General features: G+C 45.6%; 1 protein-coding gene across 6 annotated transcripts in view; it reads left to right on the top strand.

The window, feature by feature from the left end:
- The window catches only part of ILDR2 (immunoglobulin like domain containing receptor 2), a 44,310-nt gene extending 23,362 nt beyond the window's left edge, over positions 1 to 20,948 (top strand). For 3 of the 6 annotated variants that reach the window (XM_074532017.1, XM_074532010.1, XM_074532030.1), the window contains 6 exons: positions 1,740 to 1,886; positions 2,597 to 2,773; positions 7,877 to 7,990; positions 9,351 to 9,555; positions 10,656 to 11,355; positions 12,566 to 20,948. In XM_074532017.1, the coding sequence (XP_074388118.1) occupies positions 1,740 to 1,886; positions 2,597 to 2,773; positions 7,877 to 7,990; positions 9,351 to 9,555; positions 10,656 to 11,355; positions 12,566 to 12,601 (1,379 nt within the window). In that variant the 3' untranslated portion in view covers positions 12,602 to 20,948. Of the gene's footprint in view, positions 1 to 1,739; positions 1,887 to 2,596; positions 2,774 to 7,873; positions 7,991 to 9,350; positions 9,556 to 10,655; positions 11,356 to 12,565 lie in introns of all 6 variants that reach the window. The other 3 variants (XM_074532013.1, XM_074532003.1, XM_074532022.1) reach the window with 1 other exon arrangement.
- The last annotated feature ends 408 nt before the right edge of the window (positions 20,949 to 21,356 follow it).

Consider the following 21,356-nt stretch of genomic DNA (forward strand, 5'->3'; position numbering starts at 1 on the left):
AGCAAAACAGCTGCTAGAAGCAGAACTTGAGGGACTGGGTCAGTAATCTCTCAGCTCTTGCTTTCCCATTCATGAATGCTTCCCTTCTGCCCTTTACTTACTTGTTAGCTGAATTTTTCTCAGCATATAGTAAGTTCAACCCCAACATGTTATTCCACAGGAACCAAAATTAAATGCAAATTTAAATGAAATTCATGTGTGTCAGCCAAAAAAGAAGTAAAGGACTAAAAAAATTTCACTTCACACTTCTGAAGTGTTGATTTGTAGATGCCAGATCTTTGACTGACATTTTTCAAAGGAAATTTTAAATTCTAGATTTCAAAATGGCATTTTTTAAAAAGGGGAATTGTTTGTAAAAGAGTTAAGGAAAACTTCAGCAAAGTAAAGAATCATACTTTTGTTCAAACAGAATGCTGTGGATGGATCAAAAATGACACTTCTTATTTTTGTATTGTATTAAGAACTAGGAAAAATTATATTTTGAATGGTCAAAGTGAAACATTTTTACTTGACTTTTTAGCTTAGCAACACAGGTGAGGGGTGCACTGTTTTTCCCTCATGCACATTGCAATCCTTGTGTCAATACTTCTTAATCTCAAATAATACCATACCAGGAGACTCTAGTGAATGCTGGACTTCTGCTTGGAAATAATGGTCTGCTGCTTTTTTTAATCTGAAGTGGGGATACATCCTTTCCCTCTGCAGCCCCACCATGTCTTTATTTGCTTTTTACCATGTTTCCTAGGTGGCTGAATAACCACCTGGGTACACCTGAAGTCTTTTCCCCACCAGCAGTGGGGAGAATCTCTTGCTATCTCCTGTCTCTTGCTTTGAGATAGGCTGGTGCATTTCTCTGACTTAAAACCAACTCCAGGCCTTATGTATATTCAGAGTCTTGTAATTTCTTGATCCACATGTGCTCACTGATCATTCCTTTGGTCTGTGGAACTCCTGTGTGGCAGTAGGTGCTGCCCTGGCACAGGCTGAGCCCTGCTCCCACCACATTTTCCAGCAGCAAAGTTTGAGAAACCATTTTTCCCTTCGCTTCCCCTTTAAGCCCCATCCTGGTTTTTGTGGACCAGCTCTGGCGTGCTTTCACTTGTAGGGTTTTTCAGCTGCTCCCTTTTGGGGCCTGGCACACATCATCTGAGGCTTCAATGGGGGAAGAAAAAAGTGGTTGTTAGATTTCCTGGCTGGCAGTGGCGCCTGAATAGGATGCTCGCTCGGCGCATTCAAAAGAATAATTGCGCGCGTAGGCCTCACTGCGAAGGGGCAGGCCTGGCTCGTTTGCTGGGCTATTTATAGCCTGCTTTTCACCATGGTTTGTCCCATTAAAACCAGAATGTGGCTAGGGAACAAACACATAAGCAGGGCATGAACATGGCCAAGAAGAATGAGTCTTTGATGAGGGCCAAGTACTAATGGAGCACGTCCTGCGGCATTGGCGCAGGTCTGCTGTGGGGCGAAGGGTTTCTGGCCGGGGAGCCAGGGCTCCTGCCTCTGTGCTGCTGGAAAGGGACCACATTTTGGTAGCTCATTTCATACTGTCATGTGCCATTTCTGCTCTGACACAAGAGGAGGAGTTGACCCAGTCCTAGACCCACAGAGAACAAGTCCATTTCTGTTATTCACCTGTGTGTTTTGTCCCCATGCTCTCCACTGGGAGGATGTTGCTGACGTTCTCTTCCACAGCCAAGTGCAGTCCTGTAAGTATCTCCCTTTCTCCCCTTGTTTTCCAGAGTGGGTCTTTGTGGGCCTGGTGATCCTGGGGGTGTTCCTGTTCTTCCTCCTGGTGGGGATCTGCTGGTGCCAGTGCTGCCCACACAGCTGCTGCTGTTACGTCCGCTGCCCCTGCTGTCCTGAGTCCTGCTGCTGTCCCCGGGCACGTGAGTGACCCTGCTGCAAATCTGCCCTGCTACTTCTGCTCCCTGGCAGAACAGGAGGAGAATCTGCTAATACTGTTTCCTTTGCCCTGAGCACTTTGCTTGGCTAAAGAACTGGTTCTTAGGGAGTGAAGCATCTGACCTATTACTCAATGGTTGAATGCTCAAAGTTAATTACAAATGTTATTCCCCAAGCCCTCCCTGCCTTGGCAGCTGTGCCTGCTTTTCAAAAGTGTCGTGCTCCCATTCCAAAGTTGTTGTTGTGTCAGTGAATGTTGCGGGTCAGAGCTAAGAGCATCCTGGGAGGTTTCTTCCTGGCAATGCAAATCAGCTGTCCTCTACAGCAGTGCAAAATCCTTGCAACCCAGCAAGGTTCCTGGTCAGGCTCAGTCAGATCTGTCAGATTCCATGAGCCTCATCCTGCTGCTTGAGTCATCAGTTATTTTTAAAGCTGAACTGCCACTAAATCATGGCAGCGGTAATGCTGGGCATCTCTTGGTGCCATTATTACTATATGCACTATTATTATATGCAGCATATATTTTAGACTCCCCTCAGTACCCTTTGAGGCTTAGAGAAATTCGGGTTGGTCCTTGTTAATTCATTTTTCTGATTGTCTCCCGTGGGGTTGGTGGTGCAGGTTTTGTCCATGTGTCCAGTGGGTCTGGAGGGGCTGGTGTGTGATGCTGATTCTTGTTCTTTTTTTTTTTCAGTGTATGTGGCAGGCAAAGCAGCAAAAGCTGGGTACCCTCCTGCAGTCTCTGCCATGCCAGGTCCATACTACATCCCCAGTGTTCCTGTGGCTGGTGTCCCATCTCCTGCTGTGCTGATGGACAAGTCACACCCCCCTCCCTTAGCCCCAAGTGAGGCCAGTGCAGGAAGCCAAAATGGTAATTTGCAGTACCAGGCACAACATTCAGTCCTCTTACTGGGAGCAGGGCTGGGAAGGGGAGGGATGGTTGTTACTGATTGAGTGGTGTGAAGAGAAGAAACACAGGGAAACTGCATTTTATTCCTGTTTCTGACAATGACATTTGCATTAGGGCCAAGTGCTCTAACTTTTCTAGGGCCATCAACACAGAGTCAGTTTGTGGGTGCTTAATTAGGTCAGCAGGGAATGGGAAGCCAAGTTTGTGTACAGGATCCCTCTCATTACTGCTGCAGATGTTTGCTTGCAGGGGACAAAAGGATGAAGGTGATTTCAGGAGAGCAGAGGCAGTAGGCATTTTCCCCTTAGAGCTAATGCCTTGCAAGCTGCTTTCTCTTTGTAAACTGTCCTTCCAGCCCTCTGTAGGGCACTGTCTGGACTCTGGCAGCAGTTTTTGCTGCAGCATGTTTCACTGTCCCTGTGGCATTTTGGGCAAAGTCACCCATTCCCTTGGTATTTCTGCCCAAGATCTTTTGGGGCTGGACCCTGTCCTCTACTTCACAGGAGTCAGTAGGTCACTTTTTTTGTTCAGCCTTCGCCTTTGTGAAATGTGAGTGATGAAAGGCTTCTGACTAGAAAGGAGTGGTGGAGCAGTAGCAGACCTAGAATCTCAGTCTGATGCCTCTTGTCTCGGGGAGGGTCATTTCTGCTGCTGCAAAGGAAGCTGCCATCAAAGAGAAAAGAGGGCAGCTATTCAGCCACATGCATTTCAGGATCAGAGTGGCTGTCTAAATTCAAACATTCTGCAGCAGAAATGACTCTCACCAATGTAGAGTCATCACTGACCCAGCTACATGGCTGATTTCAAAGCACCACACTAAGTATCAGTTGTTAAATTAACTCACAATAGTGTGTTGATAAAACACATCTGAAAAGACAAGATTAGGTAGCATAATTAATTAAGCTTCTGGAACAACCCTATGCGTGCTTCTGCTGCCCCAGTCAGTATATGAATCTTTCTGGAATTACAAAAAGTATTTTCTTTCTACAATCATACTTTTTTTTGGTCACTGAAATCAAAACAGAGCTCTGGAATGGAGAAATTTCCTATTTTGAAATAGGAAATAAATCAATCACTGATCCAACGTAGAATGTATCCAATTCAAAAACCTTTGTCAGAAAATGATGAATGACACCCCAGTGCTTTAATTTTTTTTCTCCTGTGAAAAATGTCACTGCACATAGAGTGTGGTGTTGGTTCTGGGAACTCCAGGGATTTTTTAAGAGTCAAGTCAGATCACAGCTCCCCGTCTTGTCTCTGCTAGCAGAGCACAAGTTCAGAATAAAAAACAGTGGATATGTTTGGTAGCCAAATGGAATGGTTCTTAGGATCCTATGTTCCTTACACAGAAGGATGCATTTAATAGATGATGCAGCCAAATCAAGTGTCTGGACTCAATCCCTCACCTCAGGACTTGACAGGAAGTAGTATATATATCACAGAGCTTTAACCTTTCTAGCAAGACAACAGAGATTCTTAAGCTTTTTTAAAAATTAGTTAATGTTTTTTGCAATAATGTGGACAAACCCTTAGTCAGGATCGTGGATCTGTTGTTCAAGGTGCTTGAGCTATGAAGCTAAGGGAGAGCTATAGCCTGTACTCTGTTCTTTTAAGGTTCTCCACAATGCCAGAATATCCCCTAATGACAGGCTATAGAAGAGAAAACATTGTGTGGCTTTTCCAAGCTACTTATTTGCTTGTTGGCCAGGCAGCAAGCTAAACAAAACAGGTAATGGTTGAGTTTATAATAAAAGCCTTTCTCAGAAGGAGAATAAAAAGCCTCTGTGTCCTCCACACAGCTGATGTAGGTCTGATCTGAAGCTGTGTATCTTTGGGACTTCCACCTTTCTGTCAAGTCCATGTAAAAAATGGGATCGGAAGTGCTGGGGCACAGAGATTGGAAGATTCTGTAATTTTGACTTACATTTTGCCCTAGATAGATTCCATGCTTATAAATGACCCCTCTGAGGGGATCTAATGGGAAAACTCAGGCCTGAGGATATTTAGAAAATTTTCTGGGGTTACATAAACGCCATGTGGCAAAGCTCAGATTAAGCTTAGGAACTCTATTCTAAACTTAGGGCTGAATGAAGAAAAAAAAACTCCCAAAATATTTAGCTCTCTCATTTAGAAGTGTTGACACCACATAAGTTAAAATTTATGCTCTGTTTTAAGTGCAGTGGTTACCTAAAGGCTCTTGCATAGATCCTTTAAACTCTGCACACATGGAAGCTTTTGGTCCTAGGTCTTTAACATGAAAAGGGTATAAGGATGAGACATCATTTACTTCCTAAACAGACTTGTCTGAAAAAAAAATAGTAGTGCTGCCCTTTCTGGGGAGGGAGACAGCTTACAGTTTTGGCTGAGTTGGTTCCACCCACAGAAGAGTAAAAATAGTGTCCACTTAAATACAAATTAAAGATTAGAAATTTATTAACTGTTCAAGAGAAGAAAATATGGGAAGAATGTTCCTTTCCCTTTCACTTCAGCAAGTGGTTCTGGACATGTGGTCAACATCTCTGCATCTTTATTTCTTTATAATTAAAATGAGCTTAAAATGCTTCAGACCTGATTAAAGGATTATGGCAGTGTACAGATGAAGAGTGTGAGGAAGAAACAATATCTTTGGTTCTCAGCTGAAGGAATAATGAAGAGATTTAATAAGTTGTACATTTAGTATCATTATGAGAAATATTTGATAAACAAACATAGAGACAAAACCGCTTCCTCTGTAGTGGAAAATACTTTTTATGAGCTGTTCACAGTCATCTTCGGAGATTTAAATCCAAAATTGATTTCTAGATGCTTGCAGAATTAACCAAGAAATTTGCTTTTTGATACACAGCTGCAGTAGCAAGCTTAGTATGAAGCTAGCATGAAGCCTGTCTAATTCTCCATCAGTTCCAGGAGCTGTAGAGGTTGCCCAAATAGTGTTTGGCACAGCCTCAGTGTGAGCAGTGGCTCTGGGGAGACAGAGTCTGGGAGCTGCCCGTTCAAGTTCCCCAGAGGTTATGAGCAGGTCAGAGTGGTTTGCTGGCTGTGTGTAAATGAGGTGGCAGCTTAGCTGAGCTCCTAGCCCACACATTAGAGGAAAGAATAGAGAGAGGCCTTTCCTGGCACGGTACCAGACAGAAGTGAGGTGCCAGCCATGATGGTGAGGTGGAGAACTGCCCTTGCTGCTCATGCAGTACAGCCAGAGCTGTCACTTCTGAGGCCAGCAGTGCAGCCTCACTTGAGGAGGCCTGCTGTGCTTCCACTTTGGGAGGCAGAGGCAGGATTCCTTGTGTTCTGTAAACCACTGTCTGCATTTCCAGCACTGTGCACTCACTCACTCACTCACTGGGATAATAAAGCACACACTGCTGTCAGCTCAGTTGTCTGGAGGCACATTAAAAGAAGGACCCTGATAGACCTCTGCTATATTTTTACATCCTATACCATTCCCAAGTGCAGACACACAAGGTAATATCTCAAGATGTAATCACTTATCTTACACAGTCAAACCCACAGTGAAGCACTTTGCTTCTGAAGTCTGCCCATGGCACAGCCATTCCTGAAGCACAGCATGGTTATTTCCTAGTGCACAGAGACACATGCACAGCAGTTTAGGGCAGGAGGTGCCTAAGAATACCCCTGCCAAGTCCTTGCTCAGCCCACACAGCACATACTATGCGACGTACTACCCAACCCATATGGTAATAGCTCAATGTGTTGCAGTGCTGAGGGATAAAACAGAAGGAACAGGTTGGCTCAGAACCACTGTGCAAGTGTTTAAGTTGTTCCCCAGCAGGAGCATTCATGCAACACTGCAGTATTCCCACAAGGGAACATGTTAACCCCATGCAAGGCAGGCAGGTTCCATTTTGTAGTGCTCAGTGAATTGTCCTTAAGATGGTTCTCTAATAAGGCTGAATTTGAGGGTTGTAGTCCTCTCTTGTACCTAGACCTGAATTTCTGTCGATCCTGAAATAGCTCCTGGCTGGCACCTTTCTTAAATAATCTGCTGTAAAAACCTTATTTTCTTCAAAGAAAGAGTGGAAAGGTGGAGTTCTCTGCTTGCTGATCATACACTTGCCTTAAGGTAGTCAGGCTGTTGATAGCTATTATTAGTAGGTAAAGTGTGCATGGAGCTAACCTGCCAGAGTTAAATCTGCTTTGGCTCCAGGTGTACAGGGCCTTCTTATTTACACACAGGTATATGGACAAGTCAAAAAGCTGTCCAGACTTCCCAGAAGTCAAGCATTTCATGCATGTCTAAGATATATACCTTTCTGTAAAGTAAAGCTTGTAACAAATCCCAGAGCAGACAGTTTCACAGCTACCAGTGACCTGGCTGGCCTCATCCCTGGAGTCAGTATAAATCTCAAAGCACTGTGGTGTGCTTTGTGGGACTTGGTGTTTCCTTCTATATTCTCTGGAGCTTCTGCCACATGCTCTTCAACCTGTGTGAGGAGAATTCTTGGGGGTGGGAGGGTGGAGTGGTCTTGCACAGTGACAGCTCCCAAATGCTCAGCCACCTGCTTCTCCTGCAGACTCAGAGCTTAGAGGAAGCCTGATCTTCTGAGACTGCTTCTCCCATACCATGACGAATCCTTTCACTAGTGCTGAGGAAGGAGAATAGAATTTTGCTTTTCTCGCTGCCATCATCTGTGGGAGTTAAAAGTTGGAATCACTCTGTGGCAATGAGGGGGTTGCTTTTGTTTTAGCTGGGCAAAGCAGACCAACTCCAGAGCGAGCCTGTCTCAAAGGAGGGAGGGTGAGGTGCTGTGAGGATGTCCCACCATGCTCAGTGTCCATCACTGGATGCGCTGGGTTGTACAAACTGGGCATTTCCAAACTGTTTTTGCTGTTCCTGCAAACTTCTAAAATGATGCAAGTTCTTACAACTTCACATCCCACACTGTAGACGAATTTCTTGTGAAGCAGCGGCTGACTCAGTGTGTTTTGACGCAGCCTACCTGCCTGCAGACGTGAGCTCAGCTATAGAATTAACAGTGTTGTGGGAAGGGCTCCTTGTTCTTACATGGGTTTTCCTCTAATATTTTCTTTTTGTCTCCCTAGCAGTGCGCAAAGGGTACAGGATCCAGGCTGACAAGGACAGGGACTCCATGAAGGTGCTGTACTATGTGGAGAAGGAATTGGCTCAGTTTGACCCGGCCAGGAGGATGCGAGAACGATGTGAGAAACAAGCATGGTTTGATTTTTTTTCCCCACTGACCTAAGGAAGACTGGAAAATTCATACTTAAAAGTTCACTTGGTTTGTCTCAGAGTCAGCCCCTAGGATATGATATCCAGGATAAGCTAGTTGGGACAGATAAAGTCTAGGTTGTAGGTATCTACAGGTATGTTCTGATTTTAAAAGTCTGGTGCTTACCTAATCATTCTTACAGCAAAATGAGGGATACTGAAAAGCTCATTAAAATTGTCCACTTGTATAATTAAACTTTGGGATCATCGGCATCTGAAAAGCCAAATCCTACTCATACCTTCTACAGCCTGTGGTGTGATAATAGCTGGGATATTGTTTTCACAATTTCTTGAGAGTGTGGTGTCTGTATATTCCCAGCATAGCAAAATAGGAGAGGGATGATTTTATTGAAAGTGTCTTTTGTGGGCTCAGTGACCACAGTGTGGTTTGAAGGAAGCAGGAAGCTCGTTTGGAGTGGCTGTTGCCCTGCAGAAGGTGCAGGGGGGTGAATAGGGACATGGTGCAAACTGAGAACTGAGCTTCTCTGTGCAACTTCCCATAGCCTCTGGCAAGCTTTATTTCCTTAAATAAAGGCCGAGGCTGCACTTAATGTGTGTCAGAATACAAACCCAAGGGAGGATCTTTCCACATTAGGAGGCAGAGGTGCAGAATGGAACAAGGAGTGTGGGAAGGGCTTGCAGTGCTGCTCCTTGTCCTGTGGCTGCTGTGTGCAATGCAGGCTGGGGGCTCGGTTCCTGTGGGCAGCACACAGAGCTAACCCATGTTAGGCACTGCTAGAGGCTCACTTGAAACAGACGTGTGGGATCCTGCAAATCATTGAAGGGAAGGGCTTTAAGGAATGACACTACATCAAAGCTCTGTACAGATTAGGCATAACGAACAAATTATATATACTTCTAAAACAGTCATTGCTGAGCACACTGTCTTCTCCACCCACAAGATTTACTATAAAAAGACCTCTGCAGATTGGTATGTCAGGCCTACAGATGTCAGTGTGCTTGATGGGGTAGAGACTGACAGTGATTCAGACAGACTTTTACTTTTTCCTTAATCTTTTTTTGAGGGGGTTGCTTTTGTTTTAGCTGGGCAAGTCAGGCCAAATCCAGAGGCAGCCAGGAAAAGGGGAGGGGGCACAACTTGTGTGCTGTAGTGGTGTCCTACCAAGCTGGGTGACCACCTTGCAAGGACAGGGAGCTCACAGGTGGAAAGCTCTTCCCAGAGGGTGAGGTCAGTTATGTGGAAAGCAGGCATCTCCCGCTGTTTGTGATACCCTCAGAATCCCTGCCTGGCTGCCATCAGGCAGTGCCCATCTCATTTCTCCCCTGCAGATAACAACACCGTGTCTGAGCTGAGCTCCCTGCACGAGGAGGACCTGAACTTCCGCCAGCCCTACCGGCAGGCACGCAGGAAGCCCCTGCCCCCCGCGGGGGACGCGGACGGTGACGCCGAGTACTGGGCGGGAATGGTGGGCAGCACCTCCCGCTCCCAGGCTGTGTCTGACTACAGGGACGAGCGGGACAGCTACTGGCACAGGTGAGGGACACCACGCAGGGGGCTGCTCTGTCTGGCAAAGGGCTGAAGAAAGCAGAAGGGACAGATGGACTGGTAGCTCTCCCCTGTTTCCTGCTGCCTTTGCTCTGCTTAGTGGGAGAGAGGGGCTAGAGAGAAATAGGAAATCTGGATGGGTTATTAGATGAGGTCAGAATGAAGCTGATTGCAACTCTAACATGTAACAAGAGCTGCATTTGTGCACTGGCAAGCAGATCTGTAAAAATCATCTATTCCTGCTGATATTAAGAGTCATAATACTTTTTTCTTCCTGAAGTAGATATTTATTCTTATTTCTGCCCCTTCTGAGTATTGCAAAGCCATATCCATTAAGGAACAATGAGCCTGCTGAAGATTCCCTAGCTGGGTAAAGCTAGGTACCAGCCCCAGTCCCAGTGGGATGTAAAAAGTGAGCTCAATAGGGAGCTATGCCACTCTTCCCATGGTGGGAAAGTGCAAATCTCTCTCTTGAGCTTTGTACTTGATGCATGCAGCACTTCCCAATGCTGGTGTGCTTTATTATATAGGAGTCACACCCTTCTGCTTTGGTGCAGCTAGACCAGTGCTCCAGGCTGAAGGACTCGCACTCTGGTGCCTAAAGAGAGATAGCCCAACCTTCCCTCAAGCAGCCCAGTATTCCAAAAGCAATGGCAGGGATTTTCTTCCTTTGGTACTGGGTTATTGTACCAGCTCACTGTCTTTAAACCTGCTTCAAAACTGCCCTGCTGTGAGCTTCTATGGCTGGGCTCTTGGGTTTTTCCAGCAGGATATACACCTACAAGCTCTGGGATGAAGGAGAAGCAGGTCCAGCCCTGCATATTGGAGGACAGGGCAGGTGCACCCTGGGGATAACCTCAGGTAACATTAGACACGAAGAACCTGAGCTATGTGCACTAAGCTGCCTTTACACTCAGCAGAGAGAACCCGAGGTTTCAAGGATGTGATAGATTCTCTTCCTATGGAAGATGATGAAAACAGCTCAGATGATTCATGCCCCCAGGAGGGCGTGTTTCCCTCCATTGTCTGTGCAGGCAGCTGGGGGGAAGAGTGCAGCTGGATCTAACTCTACCTCCTCCCTGTTGCAGCCAGCAGAGATCCAAGTCGGAGATGCTGTCCCGTAAGAGCTTCTCGGTGGGCGTGCCGGCCGTGTCCATGGACGAGCTGGCGGCCTTTGCCGAGTCCTACGGGCAGCAGCCGCAGCGGCCGCGGCGGGCGGACAGCCAGGAGCTGCGGCGCTTTGAGCGCTCCGAGTCGCACGGCGGGCGCGGCGGGGCCCTGCCCCGCCAGGACAGCTCCATGGAGGAATACTACAGCAAGCGCTGCAGGGCCAGCCGCGAGCCGCTGACGGACTCGGAGCGGGGCTGGTCCTACAGCCCGCCCCGCCGGCGCGCCCACGAGGAGAAGCACCTTCCCCGGCTGGTGAGCCGCACGCCCGGAGGGAGCCAGAAATACGATCACTCCTACCTCAGCAGCGTCCTGGACAGGAAATCGCGGAGCTACGACGAGAGCGGTGACCACTGTGCCACCCCCTCGAAGCTGAGCTCGCAGCCCAGCCAGAGGGGAGGCAGCACCTACTACGCCTGGTCGCCACCCTCCACCTACAAAGGCGAGAAGTCGCAGCCGCCGCCGCCGCAGTCGTCGTCCCCCGAGCAGGACGAGGAGGAGGAGGACAGCCTGCCTCCCTACAGTGAGAGGGAGCTGAGCCGAGGCCCTTCCTACAGGGCCAGGGAACAGGCCTACCTCAATGCCTCTGACAAGAAGAGGAAAAAGGACCCCAAGAAAACAGTGAGGCCATGTCTGGTGGTCCTGGTCCAAATAGGCTGAGCGGAGAGCCACCAGGCAGGGGTTACCAACCAGAGTTGATGGGGAAGGGGGTTTTATAGGAGGGTAACACCTGGAGTCTGGGTGTGACCGGGTTCACAGGGGTCTCAGGTTGAGGGAAGAGACGAGGATTTGACTCCATGTTTCAGAAGGCTTGATTTATTATTTTGTGATATATATTACATTAAAACTATGCTAAAAGAATAGAAGAAAGAATTTCATCAGAAGGCTAGCTAATAACAGAATAAGAAGGAATGATAACAAAGGCTTGTGTCTCGCACTCTCTGTCTGAGCCAGCTGGACTGTGATTATCCATTAATTAGAAGCAACCAACATGAGACCAATCCCAGATGCACCTGTTGCATTCCACAGCAGCAGATAACCATTGTTTACATTTTGTTCCTGAGGCCTCTCAGCTTCTCAGGAGGAAAAATCCTAAGGAAAGGATTTTTCATTAAAGATGTCTGTGACACCTGAGTGTCACTCCCTGTAGAAAGGGGGGAAGGAAATGGGGGGATAAGAAGCTGGAAAGGGTAATGGCTCCTACACAGGAGCCCATGATGGAGGGGAAAGCCAGGTGTGCCTGGGACTGAGGAGGTAAGGGATATCTGGCCTGGTAATCCAAGGTGGAGGGAGTTTATCTAGAGTTCAGGAGGACTGTGGTAGGGAAGTTACCCAGACCCTGCAGAAATTACAGGGCTTTGCTTTGGCCTTGATCCTTGTTAAGGAAGGGTTGACGGGATCTTGTTCTTCTGCACTGGGACAGGGCTGCTAGCAGGGGATGATGTAAGGAGATCTTTCTGAAAGGGGTGAGATCACAGACTCCCATGGGTGCATGGGCCCATGGGGTCCCCTGGGGGCCATTCATGCAAAGGCATTCCTCACCCATGATGCCAGCAAGTGCAAAACATCCTGCCACAGCCCAAGCTGCTGAGGACTGATAAGGTCATAGTTGCTGGGGAAGGGGATCTTCCCATCTAACCCAGCTGGGGAAATCTGCACCATGAGGGAAACCTTATCATTAGAGTAACTTGACTGTGGGAGAGAGGACTGGATTGTGAGTGGGCAAAGCTGTTGCTGTTTAGTTTTGTCTCTGTCAAAGCTTTGTCTGTCCCTTTGTCTGTACCAATGGGAGATTTCCTGTTGACATTTAATCTTCTCTCTTTCCTCTCAGAATGATTTCCCAACAAGGATGTCCCTTGTGGTTTGAAGTTGTTGTGGACCTGTCATGTTGATGGGCTGGATATCATGAGGTGACTGCAGTGGAGAAGATGCAGAGCAACAAGCAAGACATGCCTCTGTGAACCTTTGCAGCCATCAGCCATGGACTGTTTCAACTTTTTGTTCCATCCAGGGGAGCTGAGGCTTTTGTAAGGGACAGACTCCCATGGACAGCACTCGCTCTCAGAGGCTTTGGGAGTCTGCTAGGAAAATGAAGCTGGGGCTCTCTTTGGCACCCTGTTTTCCAGTGCCCTCCATTCTGCTCTGGATGGCAGCCACGTCCCTACTGCCTCTGCAGCCCTCCCTGCAGCCCTGAACTACAAGTGAGGCTGCCTTGGTGCCTCTTGCCCTGTCCCATGTGCAGAGGGAGGCCTCTTGCTCTCTCTGTCTCCTCGGTTCTCTGTTTGGATCAAAATTGTCTCCATACCTAAAGCCTTTTCTGTATCACCCCTGTGCTGGGAGGAGGCCTTGTTCTTACAACTGCAGACTGCCTCCAGCTGATCAGGCCCTAAATCACGAAAGAAAATCCACATCCTTTCAGACACTGTAAGAAAATGACTGATGAGATGTTACCTTGATAAGGGCTGAATGGGGAAAGAGACAATTATGAGCTGGTTTGTTCAATATATTTAGTTCTGTTCGTTGTGTGATGAGAGTTGCAGGTGAGATTGATGTATTGTTCTGAAAGTGGGTCAAAGTAGCTTTTATTGTGATGAGAGCATGATTTGTTTCCCCCCTGCCCCCCCAACTGTGTTTTGTTTTGATGCTGTTGCATTTCCTTGCAGCTCAGCTGTGAGCCTGTAGAGCTTCAAGCTGGAGCACCTGCTCCACTGTTTTAAAAGCAGTGCTCTGGCCTTCCTAGTGCTCTGCTTCCAGCACCACCAGACACTTCTGCCACTCTAGTGAGTGGCCTTTTTGTTCCAAGGAAGCAAAAAGGGGACAGTCTCAGTGAGAGGGCAGCTGCAGACCTTCATCCTGTGCCACTGGTATCACTCCTTTCTGGGAATAGTTTCCCAGAAGAAGCTACTACTGAAGAGAGCAGTAACAACAGTGGGAAAAGAACAAGCGCTGTGGATGGCTACAAGCTTTGAAAGTCACCCTTTTCACTTAAAACCATTCCATTCACTTTGGTTGGGATGTGGTTTTAGTGGCTGTTGTCTCAGGAATAGCTTTATTTAGAAGTGAGTGCTTCACACCATGTGGAAGCCTGACATTCTGGTTTTCATAGAGTATTATACAGTCATTTATTTAGCTGCTAAAATCACCATGTGAGGGAAGATGATGAGAACATTTTAAGGTCCAGTATCTTGATCCCTATTACACCTAGAAACAACATAATGCCCTATTGTGTTATGGACATTATCACCCTCTGAAATGACATCTTTGTTGCTCCTCTGGGAACTTGGGAAACTGTCTGGCCTCAGATGCTCATACTGGCAGTACTGTTTGGAACACAAGGTATATTAACATCACTGCAGTTCTCCATAAAAATGATAGATTAATTTCTGTGTTACTCCTTTGCCAGATAGTTTATCCACCAGGAGTTGTCAGGGGAGAGGAAGAATAATCTCCATAGATTTGATGTTTCTCCCCAGAAATAATCTCCATTGATTTGATGCCAGTTTTCATGTGAGAAGGTGAGTTGATGAAAGGATGATGTTCTTCTCTAACACTCCTCTAGTGATGGCTGTAGTTTTGGAAATCTCTGTCCTGGGTCTTCGTGGCCAGAGAGGGAATAGCCAGCAGGAACATACAGTTGTGGAATTGCAGAATTGTTTGTGCAGAGGTAGCCTTTCAAGATTTAAAGATTTAAAGTTTCAATCTTGGCAACCCCTGTGCCATGAATTTCAAGGCAGCTTAGCCCTGCTATCGTTTCCATTAGACTCAGGAAACAGTTGACAGAAATTTGAAAATGCATCTGACTATCCCAAAAAGGGGTCAAACCAGTGGTTTTACAGTCTCTGAATACCTCTATATTTTAAGCTCATACTGAAAGCCTGAGCATTACAATCTCTTCATTTCAGTTATGTTCTGTCCCTTATCTCAGTCACTGTAGTTTATTTGATCAAGCCCTCAGGAATGAGCTGTGTGTATTAAAAATACAGATCTTCATTTGTTTGAGTCAGTTTTGTTTGTTCAGTGCTGGTACTTTAGGGCATCTGTACACTGTGTGTAAGAAGTTGCCATTTGTGTATCTAGCTTATAAATAGTTGCAAGCCAATAGTAGTTGCAAGCCAATTCTTTTAAGAAAACTGTTTTAATTGTACAGACAACTGTTTGTGAGAATTTGGAAGCATCTCTTGAATCGAAGTACCTGGAAAAGTACTGAAGATTTTATGACTAGTGATTCTGTGAGTTTGAACCAGATGATAAAAGATTCAGCTGAAGAAAAAAAAAAAGGAGGTCTTAATTTCCTGAAGTCACATCTGAGCAGCAATAACCTTGCTCTACAATTTTGGATTCCCTATCTCTCTGTACAAATCTGCAGGAATTTTCAGTTACTGATCATGTCTGTCCTCAGGCCACCTTTATTTTTCCCATTAGAAATATGTCTGCAGCAGCAGCAGCAAATGGACCAAATCAAGAAGTGAGGGGTGACTGTCTGCACAGCTACACAACCCTAATGACCTGTGACTCCTGCAGCAGGGGAGCAGGGGGCCAGAGACTGACAGACAGCTCATTTTTCAGGAGAGGAGTAATGGTTTGTGTCTATGCCATCTTTCAGAACACCTGCAGAATGCTGGTGCTGGGAAATAATGAGCCTGGTTAATATGGGGTCTTAAGTTATAAGTTTTCCAGTGATGAATTTTTATTGCTGGCATAAAATTAAAATCCTTTTCTTACTGGATATGGATGTCTGGGTTATGTCAAGGACATGGAGAGTTTTGTGGTCTTGAAATAACAGCATCACAACAGTGATTTGCTAAGAAAACAGATAATGAGAGAGGATCCTGTAAAAATTTTAGAGAGCCCCTAGAGCAAAAGCAGGATCAAGCTTTAGCAGTAGATTTGGCTGTACTGTCAAAAAAAAGTGGTCTTGGCTACTGGAGGAAAAAAAAGGAATGGGAAAATAAATATCAATGGTAATGACTTTTCATCAATCCCTTTATTCCTTCAAAGTACATTGTAAAAGTTCCAATGGGTGGCTTCAGTGTGAAGATCCTCAGAACACTCCATTACCAGTGAAATGGAAAATTAACAAAATTAGCACTCTGAACACTTTAAATTTTTGAGAAACCCTCAACATTTATGAGCTGAAAGAGGCAGCCAGAATTGCTCAGGTCTTTGTGCTGGCACGTGGTTCAGGGGACGGGAGCTGTGACATCCCCACCTTTGTTACTGGAGCTGGGTTGGGGGGGCCATCAGCACCCCAGAGCTGCATCTCTGAGAGATAAAGGACAGCTGCTGGGAGAGATCCCTGAGAAGGAGCAATCACAAAATACTGCAGCAGTCAAACCTTGCCACAAACTGTTCCAGGTACATAAATGCAGCACCACAGTGTTTGTCATGCCTGGGCTATTCTGAAAATAGTTTTAATGATGTGGAGATTGTTGAGAAATTGCAGGGAGCTGTTTCTCCAGGTAGCTTTCACACAAGATGTGCATGAGGATCTGTTCTTGGTCACCAGTTACAGGGTTTGGCACGTGGTAATAAAAGCTAAAGGGGCTTTAGCCCATTTTTTACTGGAGCAAATAGAATCCAGGAGCAAAGATGCCTTTGGCATCTACCAGGTGCTGCAGATTTGCCTCTATAATTCCAGAAACCTCTGTGGTGTAGCATCTGCATCAGGCTGTGCTGGCTGTACATGCTTTCTACAACAGCTGTGATGCTGTAACCACCCTCATGTCACCTGGGACTCATGAAGTTCCTTTCTCATTTCCTGGAAGATCAGAGAAGGTATCTACTGCATAATGTGAAGGAACAGCAATCATTTTGATGTGATCTCAGAAATGCCAGCTGGATTTACCAGCATTAGAAAGAGCAGAAATCTAAAGAATAAAGTTAGCTAATGCCAAAGGAAGGAACCTGCCATGATTCCCATATGAATTCTCTTGTGACCTTTATAATTCTTTCTGACATTCACCCCTGCCTGCACAGGGGCCTTGCCAGGGCAGGCCATCACCTCCTCTCCCTTTTGCCTGTCATTTTTTGTCATGCTTGTAGTGCCTCTCTGACCCCTCTGCTTTCCTTTGGCTCTTTCCAGTCAGCCTTCAGTGTGGTGCCTAGGGGTTCCAATGGAGATGTTTGGATGTAGAATGAGTGGCATTTTGTAAAAAGGCACTTTTACCCCCTATAAAAACAAAAATTACACAATGCCCACAACAAAACCCCAAGCCCTCCAGATATTCTCTCAAGCCTAAGCAGTGGTGTTACTGGAAACATTTTAAAGATGAAAGCTGAACATAATTTCAAAACGGGTCCGTATTGTTTCCATCCCCAGGGCAGCTGCAGTCAGAGGTGTGGAGTGTAAAGAGCAGGAGCAAATGCATTCAGGTTTCATTGTCCTTGGTGAGAGCAGTGGCAAAAAGGAGCAGCATTTAATGACTCAGAAAGCAAATGGAGTTCCAGGGTGCTGTTACTTGCAGGTGAGTTAGAAGTGTGAACTAGAAGTTGACAGGCTTGGCTTAAAAGCAAAATTCAGTCCAGGGAAGCTTGAGCCCTGGCCCAGGGGTACAGTTCTCTTGCTGTTTACAAATGCCTGGGCTTTTTTCCTGCCACAGTTGCTGCCTACCACAGCCATTTCCCAGCCATTACACAGAGAGTGAGTGGCTTTCTTTGCTGCTGTCATTTTACTTAGATTGTCCTCCCCTGTAATGAACTTTTTCAATATGAGGGGGAGAAGGATGTAACAATACTCTATAATGAAAATGTAACACTTTTATAGCTTTTTGGGAGACATCCACATCCCCAATTACCAGGCATTATACATATGCCATGCACACAGCATCGAAGTTGTTGGCTTTGAGTTGTCACCATGGAGAATAAAAGCAGGAAAAGCTCCCACCAATCTGCCTTTTTATTATCCTGCAGGCAAATAATTTGCTCAAGTTTTGCTAAGATATGAGCAGTTTACATGAGTAGTTTTCAACCCATTTTTTTTGATTACTGGGCAATAAACCAAATATTTTCCAGTGGAGCAGCAGACCCTTTATAAATCTCATACCATTCACAGGATAACATACAAAAAACCATTCTGCCCAGTATTTTTATATAAAAAATCCATGCAGGTGCCCTGTGGAGCCACACTCCTTCAGACAAGGATAAAATCTCCCCTGCTCTTGCAGATGTAAAACGTTTTTTTTATTCAGAAAACTTTAATCTTCTTAGTAAAAATATATTCTATTCTTGTGGTCTCTTTGTCCTAAGGTGTGCAGTACTCTGGACTGATTATTTTTGTGTCACAATCAACTTCATTTGGATTCTGTCTCAGTGTTGTAAATAATGGATTAAGACTCACATCGTTTGTAGGTGTAACCTAAACAGCATTTACATGTTTAGATCATGTCTGATAGGTGTTATCAGCAGTCAGGTGCAGGAGCAGCAGCTCCCAGCTCTGCGCTGTATTTCCCTCTGCAAGGCACAGCCATCCCTTGGCTCTGAAAATTGTCACTCATTCTCTATTTTACCACCTGTGAAAGTGCTCAGTGTTTCTTTGGGCTTCTTTATCACTCCTCTGTCCTTCCCTCAATGCTCCCCCTCTGCAGAAGTCTCCAAGCCAACATGGAGCAGGAAAGGTGTCCATACATTAAAGACTAATGAGGGTGAGGAAGACCTGACAGCAGAAACACTGAGAGGTCACCCAGCTCAGAGCTCTGCAGGAAATCACTTTGGGTGGGAAAGTGTCTGTGCCAGCCAAGGAGAGGTGCCCTGCAGCTCCCACTGCAATTCCTGGTTACAACTTGTACACATATCCATAAGCACTTGGCTGTAGGTACAGGTTTGTGATTCAGGGCCATTTCTGAATTAGAGAAAGGAGTCTGAAAAAATTGCCTCAAATGGCACAGGACCACCTATTACAGCAGGTGTAGTGTTTTCATTTAGTCCCTGCTATGTGACAGAAATCCTTTCTGCTTACATGTCATGTTGTTTCCATCAGCCTCTCCAGAGCAGGTGGGAGTGATTTTCATGTCCCAGTTATCAGATCTTCTCTTGGAGCAACAAATCACTCAGTGCACTTGTCTCTGAATAGGTACTCCAGGGTAGGGAGAGGCAGGGCTCCAACTGGTTGCATTTCACAGTCAAGAGCCTTCTAAATCATTAATTAATTTAGTCTTTGAAAGTTCTTTGCTTCCTGGCAAAACCACAGTGTGTGTTTCTACAGGCCTCAGGCCTGCTCACCTTGGAATTAAAGTATTGGCAAGGAGTTTTAACATCCAGTAGGGTGGAGATCAGGTAAAGCAGCAGCACAAAAAGTTAAAAGCTTTACCTTGTGTAAAGTGTATAAAAGGTGTAAAGATACACTGCCCACTGCTGTGCCCTTCTTAAGGACCAGTCTGTCTGTGTTTGGATTTTTTTTCCTTCTTTTTTTTTCCTCTTTAAATAGAAATACATATTTATACATATAAATTTTTTGGTCTTCACTCCTCAGAAGAGAGATCTGAGGCTGCCTTCTGTTCAGGCCAGTAATGTGCCTGCATGAAAAATCTCTCTCCCCAGTTTCAGTAAAATGCAACCCAGGCTGGTTCTTGTGAATAGCTGTGAAAGGAAAGTTGCTGTAGCAGAACTCTGTAATCAAGAGGTCTCCATGGACAGACTGTCATCCTGATGAGAGACACTTCTTAATTAAGAGAAGATGCTGCATTGTAGATGAAACATTCCTGTGTCTCAACTTCCCTCATCATATCAATGAGCCTGGAGTTACAGAGCTCCCAACAACAAGGGGCTTTAGAGGATTTCAAGAGAGTTATAAGTCTAAAAGTTCAACACTGAAGCATGTGCAGCATGCAGAGAACACATTTCAAAATGTTTTTGAAGAGCAGAAGCCTAGTTTGTACTGCTTCACAGATCTTTGAAAGGCAGAGTGTGGATAGCATCCCAAGTATTGCTGGGAACATCTGAGATCCACACACTTCTGTGAAAAGCTCAGCCTCACTTGCAAGAAAATCAATTGAAAAGCTGCCCTTGCAGCTAAGCTTAACTGATTTCCTGCTTGAGCATCTCAATTACACTTGATTTCATGATTAAACTTATTCAGATTAATGGGAAAAAAAAAAAAAGTCATGGTCAAAATACAGAAAGAACAGTTTAGGGGAGTGAGAGAAAACACTGGTGTTTGTGAAGCAACCAGGAGAGTCTGGAAAAGGAAAACAGCTGCCTGCAGATGAGCACTAAATTCAAGCAAAGGGAAAGGTAACACGCTGGGGTGCTTTGGACATCAAGTGGCAACACAAAAATGCTGCATGAGCATTGATCACCTCACTCAGCTGATCAGAACTCTTACGTTGTTTCACCCTGTGTAATGCAGCCCCAGGGAGTGAACCTGGGTGCTGACCCTGCCCATCTGCTCTGCATGAAGTATCAGTGTACTATATTCTCTGTGTATGGTATATTCTTGAGTAAAATTGTTTGCCACAGCCCACATTCAGTCACTCTCATTGCCAGGTTGTCCATGGGGGCACAAGGTGCACCAAAGCCATCATGTTGTTCGAGCCACAACCAGTTAGGTGGCAACCTGGCATTTTTAGAACATGACAGCCATCTCTCTGAGAAGTCATGCAGTCAGGCAAGTCCTCCCAGAGTTTTGTTTGCCATTTCTAGAAAGAGGCTGATCCCAAAATGGCCCACTGCCTGTTCTTCCTGTACCTCAATGAATGACTAAGAGAGAGCATGAAACGTGTGGCACAGAAAATGTCCTCAGATGTTCAGAGCTCTCCCACTCTGCCTGGCTCCCAGCTAAGGGAACCTGAATTAACCATGCAATGAAGCTGAATTGGATGCTGTGGGCTCATTTGAAAATTGAACAGAAACAATTTTATAGCAAGAGTTCACCTGGGTTAATACTGCTTGGCTTCTGTGCCCCTGGCACCTTTTACTCTGTAAGTGTCACCTCCCTGGCCTTGCTTTGTCCCTTCCACAAATGTACACAATTGGCTGCAACTCGAGCTCTGAGGCAAGAGACATCTTTTCAGCTGCTTTATGGGGGCAGAATTACCATTCAGAATAAATAAATGGTTTGGTAGCAGCTTGTGCAGCAAGGACAGCACCAAAATGAATTGTAGTTTCCATCTTCTGGTGGCAATGGACTTTCTGATGGGTCTGGGAAAGCAGAAACAAAGACAATGTGACAGGATTTTTCAGGTCTAGCCCTTCTTGGAAATATAAAAAAAAAAAAAGAAGAAAAGCAACAAACCTCTTAAAATATGTGTTTTTTGGGAACTAACAGCAATACTGGCCACATTATTTATTTCTTTTTTTTTTGGCCAGTCTTTTCTCTGACTCCAAACCTCTCAGTGGTACATACCCTGCTCCTTGTGAGCCTGTGGTCCAAATTGGGCTAATTGAACTCTGAGAAGTCTGTCATTTAAAAAGCATGGATCATCTCATGGATCTTAAGAGCACAGCCATGTGAACACTTACTCAGCACAACTGTGTTATTCAGGCTCTCAGGGAGAAGGTGGGAGTAGAGACCAAATGACTTAAACCAGATCTGCTGCCAGTGGAGCAAGAAGTTGTGCCCTTTGTGGCAGCAGTTGGTGGCTAAGGGAGGCATGGATGTATCCGCATTACTCAGACTGATATTCCAG

This window comes from Zonotrichia albicollis, chromosome 2 (genome assembly GCF_047830755.1).
Source record: "Zonotrichia albicollis isolate bZonAlb1 chromosome 2, bZonAlb1.hap1, whole genome shotgun sequence".
In the NCBI taxonomy this organism is placed as follows: domain Eukaryota; kingdom Metazoa; phylum Chordata; class Aves; order Passeriformes; family Passerellidae; genus Zonotrichia; species Zonotrichia albicollis.